Source organism: Oncorhynchus mykiss, chromosome 3 (assembly GCF_013265735.2).
Source record: "Oncorhynchus mykiss isolate Arlee chromosome 3, USDA_OmykA_1.1, whole genome shotgun sequence".
Taxonomy (NCBI): domain Eukaryota; kingdom Metazoa; phylum Chordata; class Actinopteri; order Salmoniformes; family Salmonidae; genus Oncorhynchus; species Oncorhynchus mykiss.
Genome location: NC_048567.1, coordinates 34,210,278 through 34,232,376, shown reverse-complemented (window position 1 = coordinate 34,232,376; position 22,099 = coordinate 34,210,278). Strand labels below are relative to the sequence as shown.

The following is a 22,099-nucleotide window of genomic DNA, read 5'->3' as shown; positions in this document are numbered from 1 at the left end:
GTAATCATGAAACATTGCACACAGAAATATTGCGTGTTTACGTTGTACCACCGTGGTAGTTTCCCGGCTGTAACCCTCATTATACAGGTATATTGTATTTACATTACATGTACATTTACGTTCTCCTCTCCGTTCCCATTGGTTGGGGGTTGACGTTTAACCCGCCTGTTCAGGATGTACTATAGAGTGGAAATACAGCTCTGACATCACTCTCTGTAACATGATCACCTATGTTTAGGAGTGTGAGACCTAGAACTCCTGTTTCAGACTAATATAATCTGCTTAATTGTATTTTGGAGGGGTTTAAAAACAGTCAATATTTGAATAGGTTTATGAGAGACTTTTATTCGTGTGTGTGCGCGTGCGACAAATATAATTGGTGTGCTACCTGGGCTGTAGCCAAGGCCTGCTGCTCTGCTCTACAACCCCTGAGCCTCAGCTTTTCTCTGACTTGTTTTCAGCTCAGTTGACAGCGTCCAGTGGATGTGTCTACCAGTATAATGTACGTGAGCTCCACGGGGCTTGCATCTTTATTTGATAGGATTGGTGGTTAGCCTAGTCTGGTTGTCAGTCTTGGGGTGCCAACAACAGACCATTATGAAATGCAGAAGCAGTCCCAGAAGCAGTCAACCAATGTAGACCATCTTGAGTTTTGAGTTGAGTCTTGTTTCATGTGTATAATGGCAGCTAAAAGCTGAATTGCAGTAGCACATACTGTACAAGCAAACACATTTAAAGCAATAAACTGAGACACAGGAAATGTATAGTAAGTTATACTATGACATCCAGATGGCATAGAGATCAGTGAGTCTGTGGATGTGATGTGAGGGCAATGTGGGGAGATTGTAAACAGACATTATCTCTCTCAGAGAAAGAGAGAGAGAGAGAGAGAGAGAGAGAGAGAAAGAAAGAAAGAGAGAGAAAGAGAGAGAGAGGCATGGTGGAGGAATGGTCCGTTGTGGTCCCCGCGAGGGAGTGTGGGTTTGTCACCATGTAATCCCGACTCATGCAGCCTGAGCAAAGCAACAATTAGCCATTGTGCTAATTACATTGCTAATTATATGATTACCAAGCCTTTGGAAAGCCGCTCATCACAGAGATCTTAGAGGTCTGAGACAACACGCAGATAAGTTCTCAACGTACGCACACACGTGCATGAACAGCACACACTCGCACCTGCACACATAAGCACACACACACACACACACACAGAGACTGGCTGACTGAGTCTGCTGTGCTGAGTGAAGCTGCTAGGCTAACTGCAGTGTGAGTGTGAGCCTTCAGACGCTCTGACAGTAATATCATTTCCCAGTCTTCAGAGGGCATGTCTGTGTGACGTAAAACAGAATGAGATCAGACTCTCTCTCTCTCTCTCTCTCTCTCTCTCTCTCTCTCTCTCTCTCTCTCTCTCTCTCTCTCTCTCTCTCTCTCTCTCTCTCTCTCTCTCTCTCGGCTCTATGACGCACACTCTTGATTCACCTGTCTCAGCCATCTCACCTGGATCACGCTCCCTGGGGGAACACACACACACACACACACACACACACACACACACACACACACACACACACACACACACACACACACACAGACTGATTCTCAGAGACTGAACTCCACAGTGACCTTTTACGGAGCGTCTCAGACACAGACCCCCCACCGGCTTTTGACCTACACACATGTTACTGCTAGTGAGGAATAAAAGAACACACACACACACACACACACACAAAGGCACACACATGCACACGCACACTCCCAGTGTACATCCAAATCACCCCCAGTGCAGAACACACTAATACACACTACTAATACACTACTTCATTGGTGCAAAACCTGAAAGATGTCAACCATTTGAGCAAACGCAAAAAAACAGGATTTGAAGCTATAAATCATTTGTTTACAAATACCCCAGTCACAACGCAAGTAAAACAAAAATATTTTTAGGTGCTTTTTTCTGTGGTAAAGATGAGGTCATTTTTAAAATGTAGAATTCTTTTTACTAATCTCATTAAGTTAAATCATATAATAAAAATGAAACATATCGTTATTAACTTACAGAAACGTTACACACTGTGGCTTTAATATTCCTTCATTTATACACACATACAACACTGTATGTACTCAAATACAGCTGACTCATGTACACACACTGTAAATAAGAAAAATAGCACACACTCAGAATAAGGATGGTGTTCTGTGTCTACAGTGTTTCTCTTTGATGATTTCCCTGCCGTTTCAACCTCATTGTTGTGTAGAGGTTTGATTTGGCTTCTGATTCCAACGATACCCCACAATACTCTCCTCCTCTCCCGCCCTTCCCCCTCTCCATGCTCCTATCCTCCTCCCAAGGATGGAAAAACATTTGATTTATTTTCTCTCTCTTTCTCTCCAACCTCTCTCTCTCTTTATCTTTCTCTCTCTCTCTCTCTCTCTCTCTCTCTCTCTCTCTCTCTCTCTCTCTCTCTCTCTCTCTCTCTCTCTCTCTCTCTCTCTCTCTCTCTCTCTCTGTCGGTGTTGTGTGTGTTTTTTTTAAGACTCCAGTCACATCCGCAATCCCACGGCCCTATAAGGAGCTTTCACGCTTTTTGGTTTGCTTTAGATGTTTAATACCCCTCTCTTTTGTGTCAGGGAGCTGGAGAGGCGTTAAGAAGCGCTGATAAACCCACTTAGATCCCTTCCTGGCCCGTCACCCCGGCCTGCCAGGCCGCTTTAGCAGGGAGCTGATCTGTGACGGCCTGCCACTCAAACTGAGAGCTTCTGAAGGCTGACACAATAGAGTGAGCAGCACACAGGGCCTTGGCGGAGGGAGAGATGGAGGGAGGAGAGGGAGTCAAAGAGGAGAGGGGAGGGAGGGAGGGAGGGAGTGGGAGAGGGAGTCTAGGGGACTAAAGGTGCAGGGAAAGAAGGCGAGAGGGGGTAGAGTGTATCTTCCTTATCCCTCCCCTGTCTTCCACCTTGGCCTCTTCTTTCTGCTCTCCATCCTTCCCCCTTTCTCTCGCCTCTGTAATATCCTCTAACCTTCGTCCTGTCCATTTGCCTCTCACATTCAGCCTCACTCAATCTCCATTTTGTCTCTCACTCTGGTCCATCCTCCCTCTCTTCATTCTCCACCTTTCTTTCTCCCTACACATATCCCCCTCTCTGTGTTTTCCCCCCTTCTCTCCCTCCCTGTCTCTTTGTCCGTCAACCTCCCCCTTTCCTCGCTTTCTCCCCCTCCCGTCTCCCATGTCTCTGTGGTCAGGCTGTCAGTGAGGGAGAGGATGGAGAGAGGAGAGAAGGAGGGAGAGGAAAGAGGAGGAGATAGGGACCAGTGGCGTGCGTCTAGGCGTGGGGTGGCAAAGCTAGTGGTAGCGTTGGCGTGCGACCCCACTCCACTTCGCCATAATGGGCTGGGGCAGACAGACAGACAGCCGGCAGAGTGACAGGGAGCGGGGTGATTGACAGGGGCACACTGGCGCTAGCGCCCGCATCCCAGGGGGCCGTGGGGGGTAGTCGAGCCCGAAATGTCAGCCGTGATATCTGCGCAGTTCCCAGTGTCTGCTCTGCCCGTATCGCACGGCTGCAGCTGGCTGCCATCGCCCGCCCTCACTCACACTCGTTCCTGCTCTCTCTCTCTCTCTCTCTCTCCTTCACTCTCTCTTGCTCTGTCTCTCTCTCTCACTCATTCCCTCAATTTCACTCATTCCTGCTTACCTTCTGTCCCTCTCTGTCTTCCTCCCTCTCCCACATGGATATCATCCCTCTCCCTCTATCTCCTTCTTCCTCACACTTTCTCTCTCGCTCTCTCGCTCTCTCGCTCTGTCTCTCACTTTGTCTCTCACTCTGTCTATCACTCTGTCTCTCACTCTGTCTCTCACTCTGTCTCTCACCCTCTTGCTGCCTTTCAGAAACACACATACTCTTTCAACCAGTTTGTTTATCATAGCTGTCTCCTCATCTCTTTCTCCATTAATCTCTCAGTCTCTCTTTCAGCCTCTCCGGTTCTCTCTCCATCTGGCCACACTTCATTGTGATTTGGAAAATGTCAGCTTCAGGTGGTCATCTTTTGTTTTGAACTTGGGTTTGCATTACAATGGCTCACTTTGTGTTCTCTATGTGGTAGAGCGAGAGAGAGAGAGGGAGGAAGAAAGAAAGAAAGAAAGGGAGTTTTTTTCTGGGTATAGAAGCAATAGGCTTTGTTGTGTGTGTGTGTGTGTGTGTGTGTGTGTGTGTGTGTGTGTGTGTGTGTGTGTGTGTGTGTGTGTGTGTGTGTGTGTGTGTGTGTGTGTGTGTGTGTGTGTGTGTGTGTGTGTGTTTTATGTTTGCTCATGTCTGTTTGCACAGGTTTGCGAATGTGTGTGTCTGTACAATGTGTGTGTGTGTGTGCGTGTGCCTGCATACATGTCATTGCTGGATGATGAATGCATTGACTGTGGAGGGGTCAGTGTCACAGACTGCATGGTCAATGGCCCACGTCCCTGGGGCAGAACGTGAGTGAGCCTCCCCAAAGACTCTGAATCTGCCATTAAGACACACGCACACACATGGGCACACATGCATGGACACACACACACACTCACGCACACTCATACACACACGGCTCCCCTGTGAGTGTGCCGTTAGGAGCTGGCAGGCCCAGGTCCTGACAGAGAGCGATTAGCTCCCTATCATGTGTATTGATCACAGTGTCCTGGCTGGTCCTCTCTGGGAGGGGAGGTGCTAGGTACAAGGGCACATGTCCAATCAAATGGCCATTATCTCTCTGTGTGTGTGTGTGTGTGTGTGTGTGTGTGTGTGTGTGTGTGTGTGTGTGTGTGTGTGTGTGTGTGTGTGTCTGTGTGTGTGTGTGTGTGTGTGTGTGTGTGTGTGTGTGTGTGTGTGTGTGTGTGTGTGTGTGTGTGTGTGTGTGTGTGTACTAGTAGACTGAGGAGAATGAGTGTGTATGAGGAAGTGGGCAGCACTGCTCACTTGGCTAAGCTGTGATGGCTGGCTCGGTGAAGGACATAAGGGATTGGGAGTGGTATTTGCCAACAGAGCACCAGGGGTGTGTGTGTGTGTGTGTGTGGGTGGGGGGGGGGGTGTTTGGAAACATTGTTTAGATTCCCAACCCCCTGTCTCAACCTAGCGCATGTCTCCCAGTTTCCTCATTGTTTTTCCCTGTGGGGATACAGACGTTGTTGCTGCTATTGGAAGCCTTACAAACACACGCACAGTGGCAGGTGTCACTGATGGCAGGAATAAGGGTACCTACCTACCTACACTGTCAGAAAATTGTAATTTATACGGTCATTTGGGGTATTGTCAATAGTAAAATACTGTGAAACGTTTTACTGCAGCATACTGTAAATTATGGTGATTGTGGGGAAATGTGGGTGGAGAAATAATTGCTGTACTTTGAATGGTACCGTAATTCCATTCTACAGAATACATTACCGTACCGTATTTTTGGAGCGCCAAAAACCTTTTGACAACTAGTGGATGCATTGTTGATTCTGGCTCATTCACATATTTTGAGTCGTGCCTTGAAAGAGGCTACATTTGCGCTCGTTAGTGAGAGTGCTGTGCCAATTGAACTAGTATGTGGTAGTAGTGCCCCATTAATTTAAAATGTATTAGGGACAGATTGGAGTGGCATCAAGTCTTACACATTTAATTGTTGAGCATTTTGCCGTATCTTTTCGGTCTGATTTGCCCTGTAGTCGCTGACATCTTGGAAGCCATTGTTAAGGTCTCTATGCATGTGATATAAAAAGCAAATATTCACATAGGCTGAAATGTGTAAACAAATGACCTAGCAGCCAACCTACTTGCACCAATCCTATGTAATTACAGTAAAACACTGCGAAATACAAATCTCATCTCCCCTCAATTAATTCCATTCATCCATCCATTCATTACAATTACAGTAGAATTGTACTTTTTTACAGTATAATAGAGTCAATTCTACGGTATTGTACTGTTTGCTTTTACACAGTACTTGCTTTGATACTGTATTTAGATTACAGTAGGTGTACTGCAATATGAAATACATGAACTTTACTTGCCTCTTCGCTAAGTTACTGTCAAAATCACTGCAACCCTAAAGACCTCAGTCTTCTAGGACGGCACTGGCAACTAGATGTTGTTGGTTGCCGCTACAAAGTCCTTACTTATGTAGGTACCCGTACATTTATCCAAATAAAAGTGTTACCTACTCAGCTGTGGCATGTTGCTAGTTTTTAATACAGACCGGTGAATGGGCTGACTGCTCCACATCCTCAACCTGTCTGTGTGTGTCTACAGTACCTGGTTGTGGGGCCTGTGCCAAGTTTCCCATTCCCCTCCACCCAGGTCCATTCAGCAGTAGGCAATCATTCACACACGCCAGCCAAAAAGAGGACACATTTTCAAGTGGACATGTGAATTAGAGGAATTCACTGTCTGTAGGCGTCTCGCATAGCCCAGTTGTATCTGTTGGTGTTATCTGTTGTTGTTGTTTTTGAAAGTGTGGCTATTGCTGTTGTCTTTGTTGTTGAAGAAAACTCTGAAAAACACTCTGGAAAATGTGGCTTCTCTAATCAACATTATGATGAAGCCTTGCATGGTTTGTCTATACTTGTTATTCAAGACTTGAAAAGCCATACACATACATTGTTTGCCTTGACTTGTCCTTTCAATGTTTCGTGATATGTGTAGATGCGTCTTTAAATTCATTTGTTTTATATCAATGTTCTGGGTGACCATTAGAATTCAGAAGCACTTGTGAAGTACACACTCTGTTAAACACCCTCTCCTGAGTGTATAAGTTGACTCTAGATAATATAGAACAGACACAGTATTGTACACACACACGCACACGCACATGCACGCACACACACACAATCCTAATTGAACAATTGAAAGGGAAATAAAGCCAAGAAGCTTTTAGCACATGAAAGATGGCAGTGTCCTATTGAACGTTATTTATTTTAGCCTCCTCCTCTGTGCTTCAAGTGCATGTCAGATACGGTGTGAGAGACTACAATAGGAGTCATGCACAGATCTAAAAGTGGAGTGTGTGTGTGTGTGTGTGTGTGTGTGTGTGTGTGTGTGTGTGTGTGTGTGTGTGTGTGTGTGTGTGTGTGTGTGTGTGTGCGTGCGCGTGCGTGCGTGTGTGTGTGCGTGCATGTTTGTGTGTGTGTTTGTGTGTGTATGAGAGAAAGAGAGAGAGAGAGAGAGAGTGGTGCAGGTGGGTTTTTTTTTTAGGGCAGTTGTGTTTAACCTGGAAAGAGAGATTGAGAAAGAGAGTGAGAGAACATCCCTTTGAACTGATGAGGAGGGATAGCTGTGGCATCAAAGGCTTCCTTTGTTCCCTGGCCCGTCCCCAATGGAGACCCCAGACCAGTGTCCCATCCGGTCCAATCCACCCTCTGCTCCTACACTCTATTAGGGCTAATATTAGCATTAGAAGGTTAGCATTAGCATTAGCACCAGGCCATTGCAGGCAACCAACAAATACAACAGAGAAAATGTTTTCACATACAAATAACACTTGATTTCTATAAGGAGAATCATTCTGTATTAATGTATTAAAGCTGCAGTATGTTACTCTTTGGGCTACCTGACAAAATGAACATGTCAGTTATAGATATTTTATTCTCATTGAAAGCAAGTCTAAGTTGTGGTAGAGCTGTTCTATGTGCGCTATTTCTATGCTTCTCGTTTTTAAGTCTAGTTTTTGCTGAAAATACAATCATTTTGGTTTTGGAAAATATATTTCACAGTGGTAGAATAGTTTAGATAGCGGTACAATATTTTAGATGGTGCAATGATTCTCTACACTATACCTGCTTGTTTTGTCTCATAAACAAAAATGAGGCAAACTACTACAACTTTAGCAACCAGGAAATAGGAGAATGATTTCTTCATAATGCATATTTAATGGTTGTGGTTGTATTAATGTTGTATTTATGTTAACCTGTGCTGTGTGTTGGTTCTCTAGGTGAGGTGGGTCCAGAGACAACAGACTCACTACAGAGACAAGAGAGCTGTTATCAGAGGACTGGACCCACACCACAGTGAGTTATCACTAAGAGACAGAATACGTGTGTGTGTGTGTGTGTGTGTGTGTGTGTGTGTGTGTGTGTGTGTGTGTGTGTGTGTGTGTGTGTGTGTGTGTGTGTCGTATACTATACATGTGTGTATTTGCAGAGGCTTGATTTTGTAATTGTGTGTCTGTGTATGTGTCCACACGTATGTAACGTTAAGCATATGTGTGCATGTATGTGTTCTCTCTGCTTTGTGTTAGTGGGGGTTGTGGGTGGGTTTGCAGGAGTGTGTGATGACTCACGTAGTGCTGCGGTGAGTCTCCTCTCTCTCTCTCTCTCTCTCTCCCTCCACTTCTCTCTCTCTCTCTCCTCTTCTCTCTCTCTCTCCCTCCTCTTCTCTCTCTCTCTCTCTCCTCTTCTCTCTCCTCTTCTCTCTCTCTCTCTCTCTCCCTCTCTCTCCCTCCTCTTCTCTCTCTCTCTCCTCTTATCTCTCTCTCTCTCTCTCTCTCTCCTCTCTATCACTCTCTCTCTCTCTCTCTCTCTCTCTCTCTCTCTCTCTCTCTCTCTCTCTCTCTCTCTCGTCTTCTCGCTGTGCAGACTGGGACGTGCTTCCAGCCATGGACATGCCTCGCTCACCCTCTGCTCCTGGAGAAGAGAGAGGGAGAGAGGTAGAGGGAGAAGGGAAGGAAAAGAGGGAGAGGGTGTATGTGTGTGAGACAGCAAGGGGAGTGAGAGTGAAACATAGAAAGAAAAACTGACAAGAGTGAGAGGTGAGCTCTAAGGCCGGCTAGGGACATAGGGACACTTGAAAGGCAGTGACGCTCTATGCCTGCCTTTCAGGGTCCGTCAGCTGGCAGTATAAGGTAGAAAAATGCAGGCGCAAATCATGTCAATGCCTTGCATTGTGTTTGAAGGACTGAAAAAGGCAGGCACATGGCAAGGCTGCCTTTTCCCTGGCTCTGCGCATTTTGTACCAGATCCTTTTGTACCAGTGTTCAGAAATCAATTTGATCATGCAGGAAGAAACATGAAGAAATTGATTATTGATCAAATCTATATTCATCGATTTTTCGTTACAGTTCTTTTGTTAATTTGTTTTCACCACTTTACCCTGATCGCACATTGACGTGAGAGAGAGATGAGCAGCCGGAGAGAGTGATGAGAGAGAGAGATGAGAGAGTGATGGGGAGAGCGAGAGAGCCGAGGGAGAGAGTGAGGGAGAGAGAGTGGTAGTGTGGGTGATATATGTGGGGTGAGGTTGAATCTCTTGATGAGCTGATACCATGTCCACAGACACCGACACAAGCTGTGCTGTGGTAATGTTATGGTAATGATATGGTAATGCTATGGTAATCTGGCAGCAGTATTCCACATCACTGGAGAGAGGGGAATTCAGGGAGGCCTTTCACCACTGGGTGGAGTGGAGGGACTTCCTGGTCTCAGAGTACACAGCAACAACAACACACACATACACACACAAACACGCACGTGTGCACTCCCGCGCATACACACGCACACACCAAAACAAATACACCAAAACAATTACACGCACTTATTCATACACACACACACACACACACACACACACACACACACACACACACACACAATGGCTGAAATAAGGACATATCCCCATTACAAAGGATTTAAAAAACTCCAGTAAACAGTTTAGAGCATGTATAAAAGGTGCAATGAAATGCTTGCGTGCTAGCTTACTCACAGGCTAACACTAAATTGTAGTGTATTCATACCCACGTCTCATATGTTCCTGTCTGTCTGTCTGTCTGTCAGGTTTGCAGGAGCAGCAGAGTGAGTTACCCAGCCGTCGACAGGACTCTTTGAAGACTGGAGACCAACTGAGTCCTTCCCTGACCTTCAACGACCCTCTCTGGCCCATGCAGTGGGAACTGGTGGGTCTCTCCCAGATTGTGTGCTAGTGTGCCTGTGTGTGTCTGTGAACAGCAAGAGGCCTGGGAAGTGTAGTATAGTTGATGTAGTGAAACACACACATACATACAAACACACTTGCACACACAAATACACTACATAGCCAAAAGTATGTGGACATCTGCTCGTCAAACATCTCATTCCAAAATCATGGGCATTAATATAGAGTTGCTCCCCCCTTTGCTGCTATAACAGCCTCCACTCTTCTGGGAAGGCTTTCCACTAGATGTTGGAACATTTATGCGGGGACTTGCTTCCATTCAGCCACAAGAGCATTAGTGAGGTCGGGCATTGATGTTGGGCAATTAGGCAGTCGGCATTCCAATTCATCCCAAAGGTGTTCGATGGGGTTGAGGTCAGGGCTCTGTGCAGGCCAGTCAAGTTCTTCCAAACCAATCGCAACAAACCATTTCTGTATGGACCTCGTTTTGTGTACATTGTCATGCTAAAATACGAAAGAGCCTTCCCCAAACTGTTGCCACAAAGTTGGAAGGACAGAATCGTCTAGAATGTAATTGTATTCTGTAGTGTTAAGATTTCCCTTAACTGGAACTAAGGGGCCTAGCCCGATCCATGAAAAACATGCCAAGACCATTATTGCAGTCATGCACCATTATGCAGTCGGGCAGGTAGTATTCTCCTGGCATCCGACAAACCCAGATTCGTCCGTCGGACTGCCAGATGTTTACTCCAGAGAACGCATTTCCACTGCTCCATAGTTCAATGGCGGTGAGCTTTACTCCACTCCAGCCAACGCTTGGTATTGCACATGGTGATCTTAGGCTTGTGTCAGCTGCTCGGCCATGGAAACCTATTTCATGAAGCTCCCGATGAGCAGCTCTTGTGCTGACGTTGTTTCAAGAGGCAGATTGGAACTCAGTAGTGAGTGTTGAAACAGAGGACAGACAATTTTTACGAACTGACATGTTGGAAAGGTGGCTTCCTATGACAGTGCCACGTTGAAAGTCACTGAGCTCTTGAGTATGGGACATTCTACTGCCAATGTTTGTCTATGGAGATTGCATAGCTGTGTGTTTGTTTTATACACCTGTCAGCAACGGGTGTGGCTGAAATAGCTGAATCCAGTCATTTGAAGGGGTGTCCACATACTTTTGACCATGTAGTGTGTCATACAGATATGAACATGTCCAGACAAACAACTACACACACACCTAAGCAGGGTTGGGTAGGTTCATTTCTAAATGTAATCCATTACAGTCCAAAATTATAATCACTATGGTAATTTTTGGATAGCCCAAACTCTGTAACGTAATCTGATTACTTCTGGATTACTTTCCCCCTATGAGGCATTAGAAGAAGACAAAAACTAGCTAACTAACTAACTAGCTAACTAGCTAACTAACGCATTTAGTTTGTCATCATAGTGGTCTCTGACTTGTGGTTTGACTCGCTCAGGTGGAACAAACTTTAACTTGCACCTTTTTCCTTTCTCAATTTAAAAGTAATCCAACAGTTAATCATCTAGTTTTTCAAAATTCAGTTTGCAGTCAAAGTTTTCTGTAATCAGATTTCATGTAACTCAATACATGTAATAATTTACTCCACAACCCTACACCTACACCTGAGATTTGATTGACATGTGAGTGTGTAATCTGACACAGGTTGACGTTTATTGTCATGAATCTTGGCCTGGAGGCAGAACTGAGTGATTTCCGCTATATCGGCAAGCAGCAGAGTAAAAATTGGCTATATTGTACATTTTTTTTTTTATGTGGTTTTTGGTCTTAAAGATGCAATATGCTGCCACCAGAGACTCTGGGTTCGAGCCCAGGCTCTGTCGCAGCCGGCCGTGACCAGGAGGTCCATGGGGCGACGCACAATTGGCCTAGTGTTGTCCGGGTTAGGGGAGGGTTTGGCAGGTAGAGATATCCTTGTCTCATCGCGCACTAGCGACTCCTGTGGCGGGCCGGGCGCAATGCACGCTAACCAAGTCGCCAGGTGCACGGTGTTTCCTCCGACACATTGGTGCGGCTGGCTTCCTGGTTGGATGCGCGCTGTGTTAAGAAGCAGTGCGGCTTGGTTGGGTTGTGTTTCGGAGGATGCACGGCTCTCGACCTTCGCCTCTCCCGAGCCCGTACGGAAGTTGTAGCGATGAGACAAGATAGTAACTACTAAACAATTGGATACCACGAAATTGGGAAGAAAAGGGGGTAAAACAAAAAAAAATTAAGTTTAAAAAAATATGCAATATGCAGAAATCGCTCCGCCATTTCCTGGTTGCTAAAATTGTAATAATTTGTCAATTTCAGTTTATTTTACAAAACAACCACTCAGAGTGTAGAGAATCATTGTACCATCTAAACCGCTGTGAAATATATTTTCAATAACCAAAAATATTGTATTTTCAGCTGGTTGAAGCTAGTGTACAAAACTGAAAGTAAAAGACACAAAAAACACATTTAAGAATGGGAAGCATAGAAATAGCATACATAGAACAGATCTATCGCTTCTTAGACTTGTTTTCAATGAGAGTGACATATCTATAACTCACATTTCTATATGAATTTTGTCGGGTCGCTCAAAAAGTGACATATTGCAGCTTTAATTTAAGATTAGGGTTAGGCATTAGGGTTAGCAGTCTGTTTAAGGTTAGGGTTAAGGTTACGGTTAGGTTTAAAATCCTGTTTTTATGACTTTGTGGCTGTGCCAGCTCGTGATCACTCTGCAGACCTGCCTCCAGAACAAGATTGATGACTAAAAACACTAAACTGCTAATCTGACAGAGCCCTGTGGCTGAGGAGTGGGCTATGTCCCCAGTTCTGATGAACCATGGCAACGAATGACTGACAGGTTAGTTCTCAGGGGAAGATGGAGGGTAGGGAGAGAGACAAAGAAAGAAAGAATAGTGAGAGTGGAAGAATTCCTTTTCTCTGTTGGATGTGAGGGAATTCCAGGTTTCATACGGTCAGGCTAGAGAGGTTTATCCTGACCTAAAATGTATTATACAGTATAGAAACTCAGCAAAAAAAGAAACGTCCCTTTTTCAGGACCCTGTCTTTCAAAGATAGTTCGTAAAAATTCAAATAACTTCACATATCTTCATCGTAAAGGGTTTAAACACTGTTTCCCATGCTTGTTCAATGAACCATAAACAATTAATGAACATGCACTTGTGGAACGGTCGTTAAGACACTAACAGCTTACAGACGGTAGGCAATTAAGGCCACAGTTATGAAAACTTAGGACACTAAAGAGGCCTTTCTACTGACTCTGAAAAACACCAAAAGAAAGATGCCCAGGGTCCCTGCTCATCTGCGTGAACGTGCCTTAGGCATGCTGCAAGGAGGCATGAGGACTACAGATGTGGCCAGGGCAATAAATTGCAATGTCCGTACTGTGAGACGTCTAAGACAGCGCTACAGGGAGACAGGATGGACAGCTGATCGTCCTCGCAGTGGCAGACCACGTGTAACAACACCTGCACAGGATCGGTATATCCGAACATCACACCTGCGGGACAGGTACATGATGGCAACAACAACTGCCCGAGTTACATCAGGAACGCACAATCCCTCCATCAGTGCTCAGACTGTCCGCAATAGGCTGAGAGAGCCTGGACTGAGGGCTTGTAGGCCTGTTGTAAAGGCAGGTGCTCACCAGACATCACCAGCAACAACATTGCCTATGGGCGTCACTGGACCAGACAGGACTGGCAAAAAGTGCTCTTCACTGACGAGTCACGGTTTTGTCTCACCAGGGGTGATGGTCGGATTCGCGTTTATCATCAAAGGAATGAGTGTTACACCGAGGCCTGTACTTTGGAGAAGGATTGATTTGGAGGTGGAGGGTCTGTCATGGTCTGGGGCGGGGTGTCACAGCATCATTGGACTGAGCTTGTTGTCATTGCAGGCAATCTCAACACTGTGTGTTACAGGGAAGACATCCTCCTCCCTCGTGTGGTACCCTTCCTGCAGGCTCATCCTGACATGACTCTCCAGCATGACAATGCCACCAGCCATACGGCTCATTCTGTGGTTTATTTCAATCCCATTGAGCATGTCTGGGGCCTGTTAGATCGGAGGGTGAGGGTTAGGGCCATACCCCCCAGAAATATCCGGGAACATGCAGGTGCCTTAGTGGAAGGGTGAGGTAACATCACACAACAAGAACTGGAAAATATGGTGCAGTCCATTTGGAGGAGATGCACTGCAGTACTTAAACTTCTTAGGGCTGCAATCCCGTTAACGGGATTGATATGACAACAGCCAGTGAAAGTGCAGAGCGCCAAATTCAAACAACAGAAGTCTCATAATTAAAATTCCTCAAACATACATCTTATACCATTTTAAATGTAATCTTGTTGTTAATCCCACCAAAGTGTCAAATTTCAAATAGGCTTTATAGCAAAAGCATCACAAATGATTATGTTATTTCAGAGCCAAGCCACAGAAAAACACAGCCATTTTCCAGCCAAAGAGAGGAGTCACAAAAAGCACAAATAGAGATAAAATTAATCACTAACCTTTGATGATCTTCATCAGATGACACTCATAGGACTTCATGTTACACAATACATGTATGTTTTGTTCGATAAAGTTCATATTTATATTTAAAAAACCTCAGTATACATTGGAGCGTTATGTTCACTAGTTCCAAAAACATCCGGTGATATTGCAGAGAGCCACATAATTTTACAGAACTACTCATTATAAATGTCGATGAAAATACAATTATTAGTCATGGAAATATAGATACACTTCTCCTTAATGCAACCACTGTGTCAGATTTCAAAAAAGCTTTACGGAAAAAGCAAACCATGATAATCTGTGAACGGCGCTCAGAAAACAAAGATATATCCGCCATGTTGGAGTCAACAGAAATCAGAAATAACATTATAAATATTCACTTACCTTTGATGATCTTCATCAGAATGCACTCCCAGGAATCCCAGTTCCACATTAGATGTTTGATTTGTTCGATAATGTCCATCATTGAAGTCCAAAGAGCTACTTTTGTTAGCACGTTTTGTAAACAAATCCTAAGTCATGAAGTGCGTTCCCTAGTTGCAGAAGAAATGTCAAAAAGTTCAGTTACTGTCCATAGAAACATGTCAAATGATGTATGGAATCAATCTTTAGTATGTTTTTAACATAAAACTTCAATAATATTCCAAACAGAGAATTCCTTTGTCTTCAGAAAAGCAAAGGAACGCAGCTCCCTCTCATGTGAAATGCGCATAACCAGCCCATGACTGCTGGCAGACCTCTGACTCATTCCTCTCTCATTCGGTCCCACTTCACAGTAGAATCCTCAAACAAGTTTCTAAAGATGGTTGACATCTAGTGGAAGCCTTAGGAAGTGCAACATAACCAATATCCCACTGTGTATTCAAGGGCTGGGTTGAAAATCGACCAACCTCAGATTTCCCACTTCCTGTTTGGATTTCTTCTCAGGTTTTTGCCTGCCATATGAGTTCTGTTATACTGACAGACATCATTCAAACAGTTTTAGAAACTTCAGAGTGTTTTCTATCCAATACTACTAATAATATTCATATATTAGCAACTGGGACTGAGCAGGCAGTTTACTCTGGGCACCTCTAGGAACCTTTTCATCCAAGCTACTCAGTACTGCCCCTGCAGCCATAAGAAGTTAATGCAGCTGGTGGCCACACCAGATACTGAATGTTACTTTTGATTTTGACCCCCCCTTTGTTCAGGGACACATTATTCCATTTCTGTTAGTCACATGTCTGTGGAACTTGTTCAGTTTATGCCTCAGTTCATGAATCTTGTTATGTTCATACAAATACTTACACATGTTAAGTTTGCTGAAAATAAATGCAGTTGACAGTGAGAGGACGTTTCTTTTTTTTTCTTTTTTTCTTTTTTTCTTTTTTTTCTTTTTTTTGCTGAGTTTAGCTCTGTGTGTATTCCTCTCTCTCCCCCTTTTCATTCTCTCCATATTTCTCTCTCTCTTTCTCTCTCTCTCTCTTTCCTCTCTCTCTCCCTCTCTTTTTATCCGTTCTGTTTAATCAGCCTCTAGTGGACATGGATATTGATTGAGTGTCAGTAATCTGCCCAGGGTTGGTAGCCTGCCTGCTACTGTATCTGATCTCATAGTGTGTGTTTGTCTACTCACTCACAGTTGGTCTACGTCTATGATTGGTATCCTGACAGTGTCACATGCACTTGTAACACGCATACAGTATATTCTACGCTCCTACGTATCCAGTGTTGTTCTGTCAATGTTGTTCTCTCTGGAAGTTGTGTATTTGTGTGTGAAATGTTTGTTTGGGCGTGAGTGGAAGTGTATCTGCGCATGTGCATTTTGTGTGTGTGTGCTTGTGCGTGCATGTGTATATGCAGTGGTGATTTTAGCATGTGAATCTTGGTGGGGAAAAACGGTGACAAACGGTGCCCACAAACTGTTAGGGCCTACTTAAAGCTGTCCCAACATCTTACCACAGCTACACCTGGCTATCAGCGGAGCCTTTTCTGGCAGCAAAACAGTTAATTCAGCCTAATTTTCTGCCTTTAAAAAAACATAGATGACATGGCTGCCTTGCTTAAACAAATGTGGTTTCTACTGACAATTGAGATGTGCAAACTATGGCATAAGGGGACAACAAACAGATAAGAGGCAATTCATAATTTCGATTAAGACATTAATGAGCGAGCTAGGATGAACGTAGTCAATATATCTATTTGTTTAGCACTTTGAAATGTACAGCGACAGAATTTAGAACATGGGCCGTTCTTACAGTGTTCTCCCTGTACACCAAGTCAGAACCGTAGGAAAAATAAAGGGGGCATATAAGCAGACAATAAAAGCTCTAACAATATTCGATGATTACATTTCTCTAAAACAGATTATAAGCTACATGTGCACCATTAAATCGGAACAGTAGACAAAATTAAGAGGGGGAAATAGACCAAATTATTAGGGTGAGGCACATGGGCTACTAACATCTTACTAGACAACATGCACTTAGTATTACTTTCTTAGCTACAGTACACATAACTCCCTGGCATATTACACCATTTTTGCAGCAGCATACAATACATTTTAGGACTCACCTTGTTGTGCTGTGCTCACTTGAACAGGAAGGTGGCGTCCTTTTGTCATCAAAGTCTGGCATTCTCTGGATTTATGGTGCTTTAAAAACACCTGGGAGCTCTGAAAAAAAACAAGGTTGATCATGATGACGTCATTGATCTTCAGGTCGTAGCTCTAGTCTAGAAAGAGGCTGGAATTACAATTCCGAGTTGGACGACCGTTCAAAGACACATTTTCCCAGTCGGAGCTCATTTATTCCCGACTTCCCAGTTGTCTTAAACTCACTGAAGTCAAGTTTTCGCAGTTCCGAGTTAACTGCTGTTTTGAGCGCGGCACAAATCATGCTTCGTTGACAGCATGGCCAATGTTGAATGTTTATCATTTTAAACTTAGAAAATAGCCCCTGAATCCTAGATTTGGGACCACACAGCCACTCCACTGAATAGCAGTCTAGTGATTGCTTTGCAATGCTTGCAGTTAGCCACGATCACGGATTCGTTCCACACCACTCATTGTTGAATTTGTGATTTCCAACTTGTTGTGTAATGTTTATGTCCAATGTCCGATGAGCACCGATACATTTTATGTATAATTTCTCTTCATTATTTCTCTTCAAATGACAAGGATTAAAAATGATTTATCAGTAGATTGTCAACTTGATTCATGATGATGACTGCTAGATTAGATTTTTAAAGTATGATGTTGACATGATCAGTCCATTAAAAGCTAATGTACATATAATGCTATCTGTTGCCAATGACATGGAGCCTTCTTGGATGGGTACTTCTAATGTAACTCTACCCTTAGTCTTGGCAGTGACGTAGTGTCCCCATGAGTGACAGAACACTGAGCCAATCACGGCGCAGCGCTCCGTATTTTCTTTTGACTTGCCCCACCGCCACAGAAAGCACTGAGCTAGGCTGAAACACCTGCATTTTGGAGCTGCCTTACTCAAGAAAACAAAAAAAAGAGACCATGTTTGTATGCAGCTTTATTAAATCAATGATATATATATTTTTGAACATTGTTAGCAAACTGATATGTGATACGTATTAATGCCAAAATAACATGCAAACAGGCAAAAACATGTTTTTTTTTTCTGCCAAAAATGTGGGGCTCAAAAAAGGTGTGGTTCTCCCCCACCTGCCCTGAATGACGGGTTGCCACTGTGTATATGTGTGTGGGTGTGTATGTAGGCTACTTGTGTGCATGTATGTGGGTTTTTCTGTATGCGTGAAAGTGTGTGTGCACTTATTTCTGTGTGTGTGTGTGTGTATCCATCCGCCCGTATGCTGAGCGCCGTCCCCCCAGTGTGCTGGTGGATTCCCTAGGGCCAGGCCTGTTCTGGTGGACGCTGGCTCCATTCATCTGGCAGGCCTTTTCTTCTCCCACTACAAAGCAGCGCTGCTCCCCTGGCACACACCCCCCCCCCCCCCCCCCCCCCTCCCACAGAGCACTATTTATCTATTGTGTTTAGTTAGACTCATCTGAGCTGCTCTCCCTCACTCTCTACATCTCTTTTTTGCTCTCTTCCCCATTTTTTCTCCTCTCCTCATTCCACCTCCCCCCCTCGCTCATTAACTTTCGCTCTTTACCTCTCTTTCTCTCTCTCTCGCCGTTTCTCCCTTTTTTTCTCTTCTCCTTGCTTTATTTTCCCTCTCTCCACTCTTCTTCTCTGTCTTTCTCTCTCTTCCCCTCTCTCTTCATTCTGGAGAACAACAACAGAATAGAAACCTCTCAAAACACTCACTTTAAATATCAAATTGTCTTTGTGCATGTGAGGGGTTTGACATTTTGGGGAAGGCTCTTGTTTGTTTTGTGCCCGTGTGGGTTTACGGTGTTTTTGTGTGTGTGTGTGACTGAACGGTGCGCTGTGTGTTGGTTGTGGGGAGCAGAGAGGCTTATGGGTAGTTCTGCTCCTGGCTCTCTCTACTCTGTCTCCTCGCCACACGGGGTGTGTTATGGAGGCTGTTTTGATGTGCGGAGAGTAGGGCCTCCCTCGAGCGCTACCCTGAACCTTTTCAGCACTGTGTTTAGTCAAGGGTCTGTGACGTTCTGGTACACACTTACACACACACACACTGAGGAAAACACACACGCATACATGGACGGACACGCACACACATATGCACACAAACACAAAAATACACACACATTCCCCCTTTTGACTGACTGCATTTCTCCTCATCTTGTCAACCCGCTTTGGTTCTCAACTTCTACTTAGCATGAGATTCAGTGGCCACTAAGGTAGGTTCTGTGATGCCTTTTGTTGGCAGAGTGTTGAACAAAAGAGGGTGAAAAGGCTTCCCTACCTGAATGGATTTAAATAGCGCTACAGGAGTGAGTGACTTAAGGAGTGAGAGAAGAGAGGGAGTGAGCGGATGAGGGAGTAAGAAGTGGATTTAAAGGGCCATAACTGAGGGACATATAATTCGTTATGTGATAGTACAGTAGTAGAAACATTTTGGTTCCAGGAACCAAAAGGTTTCTACCCTGGCACCAAAAAGTGTTCTTCAAAGGGTTATGCTATGAGGACAGCCGAAGAACCCTTTTAGGTGTCATCTTTCCTCTAAGAGTGTACACGTTTTGTCACATAGCTATTATCTTTGTGACATATGATGTGCGTGTGTGTTTGTGACTGTGTTTTACTCTATGTGCCTGTGTTTTACTACAGTTCAACCATGGCCAATACAGCTCCAGTCACTTTGACCTGAACGTGATGCCAGTGTGGAGCAGGAACATCACAGGGAACGGAGTGGTGGTCAGCATCATCGATGACGGTAAAGTCAAGACCAATACAATACAAGACAGGGCCACGTTAAGCAGCGCATGATGTTACAGATAGAAGTGAATAACATAGAACAAACATGCCTCTCTTACACAGCCATTGCCTACTGAACGTGGCTCAGCCATGCAAGGCAGAGACAAGAGCATTTTGTTTTCTGTATTAATGAACATCATTATTTATTTGTTTTGTATTCTAATCTCCTCTCCTGTGGATCCTCTGCCTTCATTAACACAATAAGGTGTTTGGGAAAAATGACCGTTATTGTATTAGCTAAGGACTAATACAAGCGGTTTCAGATGTGTATATTTAGACATCCAAATCTGTTTTTAGTGTAAGTCGTTTATTTGAGAGGATGTGTAGAAAGTCTGAAGGAGCAAGTCAGGGAGTCAGTGTAAAAATTGTATGTATCTTATCCCGTCCTCCTCTTCTTCTGTTGGAGTGGAGTGGTGTTATTTAGCCAAGCCAGCCAATCAGAGTGTCTGGTACTGGTCGCCTCTCAGTCACAGCAGCGCAATAAGGATACTTTTCACTACGATTAGTGGAATATCTGGCAACAAGGGAAATGAAAGAACAGCATCTTATGGGCTCATTCATCAAGAACTAATTAAGGCCTGGGTACACTCAAGTGCTGATAGAAATTGAGAAGTGGCTGTGTGTGTGTGTGTGTGTGTGTGTGTGTGTGTGTGTGTGTGTGTGTGTGTGTGTGTGTGTGTGTGTGTGTGTGTGTGTGTGAATGCTTGTATGTCAGTGTGTGTGCTTGCGCATGTGTGTAGCTGAATTGTGTCGTGTGAGATTTGTTTTCCGTGAGGAAGTGGCTCCGTGTCATGGCAGGTTTGCTGTAGGCGGACGACTCCTATCTGCTCTGCATACTGAGAGACGGAGAAAGAGAGAGAGAGAGGTGGCTAGAGAGGGGGAGAGACAGAGAGAGAGAACAGGATGCTGAGAGGGAGAGTGAGAGAGGGCGAAAGACAAGGATACAGGTACAGAGAAAGAGAGAGAGGGAGAGAGATTAAGCATGGAGAGGACGAAAAAGAACAAGGAGAGAGAGTGAGAGAGGATGAAAGAATACAATAGAGGAAGAGAAGGGGGAAGAGAGAGAGAGAGAGAGAGAGAGAGAGAGAAAGAGAGAGTATTAGACCTGCATCACTGACTCTCCTCTCCTCTGAGGCCATTGTTCTCTGTTCCACCTCTGTATTGATTCCACCAAGCATAAATTCTCCCTCTATCTTTCTCTCTTTTCTCTCTCTGCTCTTTATTTCTCTCTATTCATTCATTCCTTCCTTCCTTCTTTTATTTTGTTTCTGCCAAGCCATCATCTTACCTTTCTCTAGATGCACTCCTCTCTATCTCTCTCGCTGTCTCTCTCTACCCCCCCCCCCCCCCCCACTCTCTCCATATGTCTCTAGTATGTCTGAGAGTCAGAGACCTGAAGGATCATGTACACACACATCACCTTTAGCCACCTTTGAATCAATGCTTATTGATTTTAATAGCGGGGGTGACCCCCTCTGCTCCTTCCCTCCATTCCTCCCTCCTCTATTTCCATCCTTCTCTTTTATAGGTAATGTAATCAGAGCCTGAGACTATTCTTGCACAGAGTTCTATCAAATGTACCCCATCACCTCCAATCTGGGTATACGCTACTTGAATGAGAGTGTGTGTGTGTGTGTGTGCTTGTGCATGTGTGTGTTTGTCTGAGTGTGTGTTTCAACCACTAATAATTGTTTTATACTGCAACATTATACTAAAAAAAATAGTATGATACTTTATATCAATATTGTATGTCATGGATTAATTACTAATAAGAAAAAAATCATAACTTTAAACCATTTGATTAATTCTAAATGTTTATATTTAGTGGCTTAAACCTAGACAGAATTTAATTAAAAACAGTGAGAATAGGCATTGGTCTGAAGCCAACAAAAAAAAAAAAGTGCACTACAGTGCCTATTCCACCCATGCTCTACCAAGGTTTTCCAGCGCACAGCTTTGACCTACTACAGTAGCTATGTTGGCATTGTACTTCAAATTATGTGTAGGCAGTTTGCTTAGGATTCAAACCTTCTCAAACATCCTAATTCATACTCTTAGAGGAGGTGCTTCTACAATAATGTGATTTGTACCTCATACAAGGTAAAATTTTGGATTCTTCACACACCACAGTAAGACATTATTCCATTACACTAACTTCTCATGCTTTTTGAAATTAAATGAAAGCAAGCTTTTCTTTTATACTTACAAGACCATCAGGCTTGATTGAGCTGCTTTGTATTGTAGTAATGTGGTGCATGCCTGTATTTCCTTAACCTCTCTAGGGTATGTGGGACGCTAGCGTCCCACCTGGCCAACGTCCAGTGAG

The 22,099-nt window shown here is 44.2% G+C and overlaps 1 protein-coding gene across 1 annotated transcript in view; it reads left to right on the top strand.

Annotated features, from left to right (window-relative positions):
- The window catches only part of LOC110504035 (PC3-like endoprotease variant B), a 159,762-nt gene that overhangs the window by 16,228 nt on the left and 121,435 nt on the right, over window positions 1-22,099 (top strand). Inside the window, exons 4-6 of the mRNA XM_036964818.1 lie at window positions 7,940-8,015; window positions 9,777-9,895; window positions 19,627-19,732. Of these exons, the coding sequence (XP_036820713.1) occupies window positions 7,940-8,015; window positions 9,777-9,895; window positions 19,627-19,732 (301 nt within the window). The remainder of the gene's footprint in view (window positions 1-7,939; window positions 8,016-9,776; window positions 9,896-19,626; window positions 19,733-22,099) is intronic.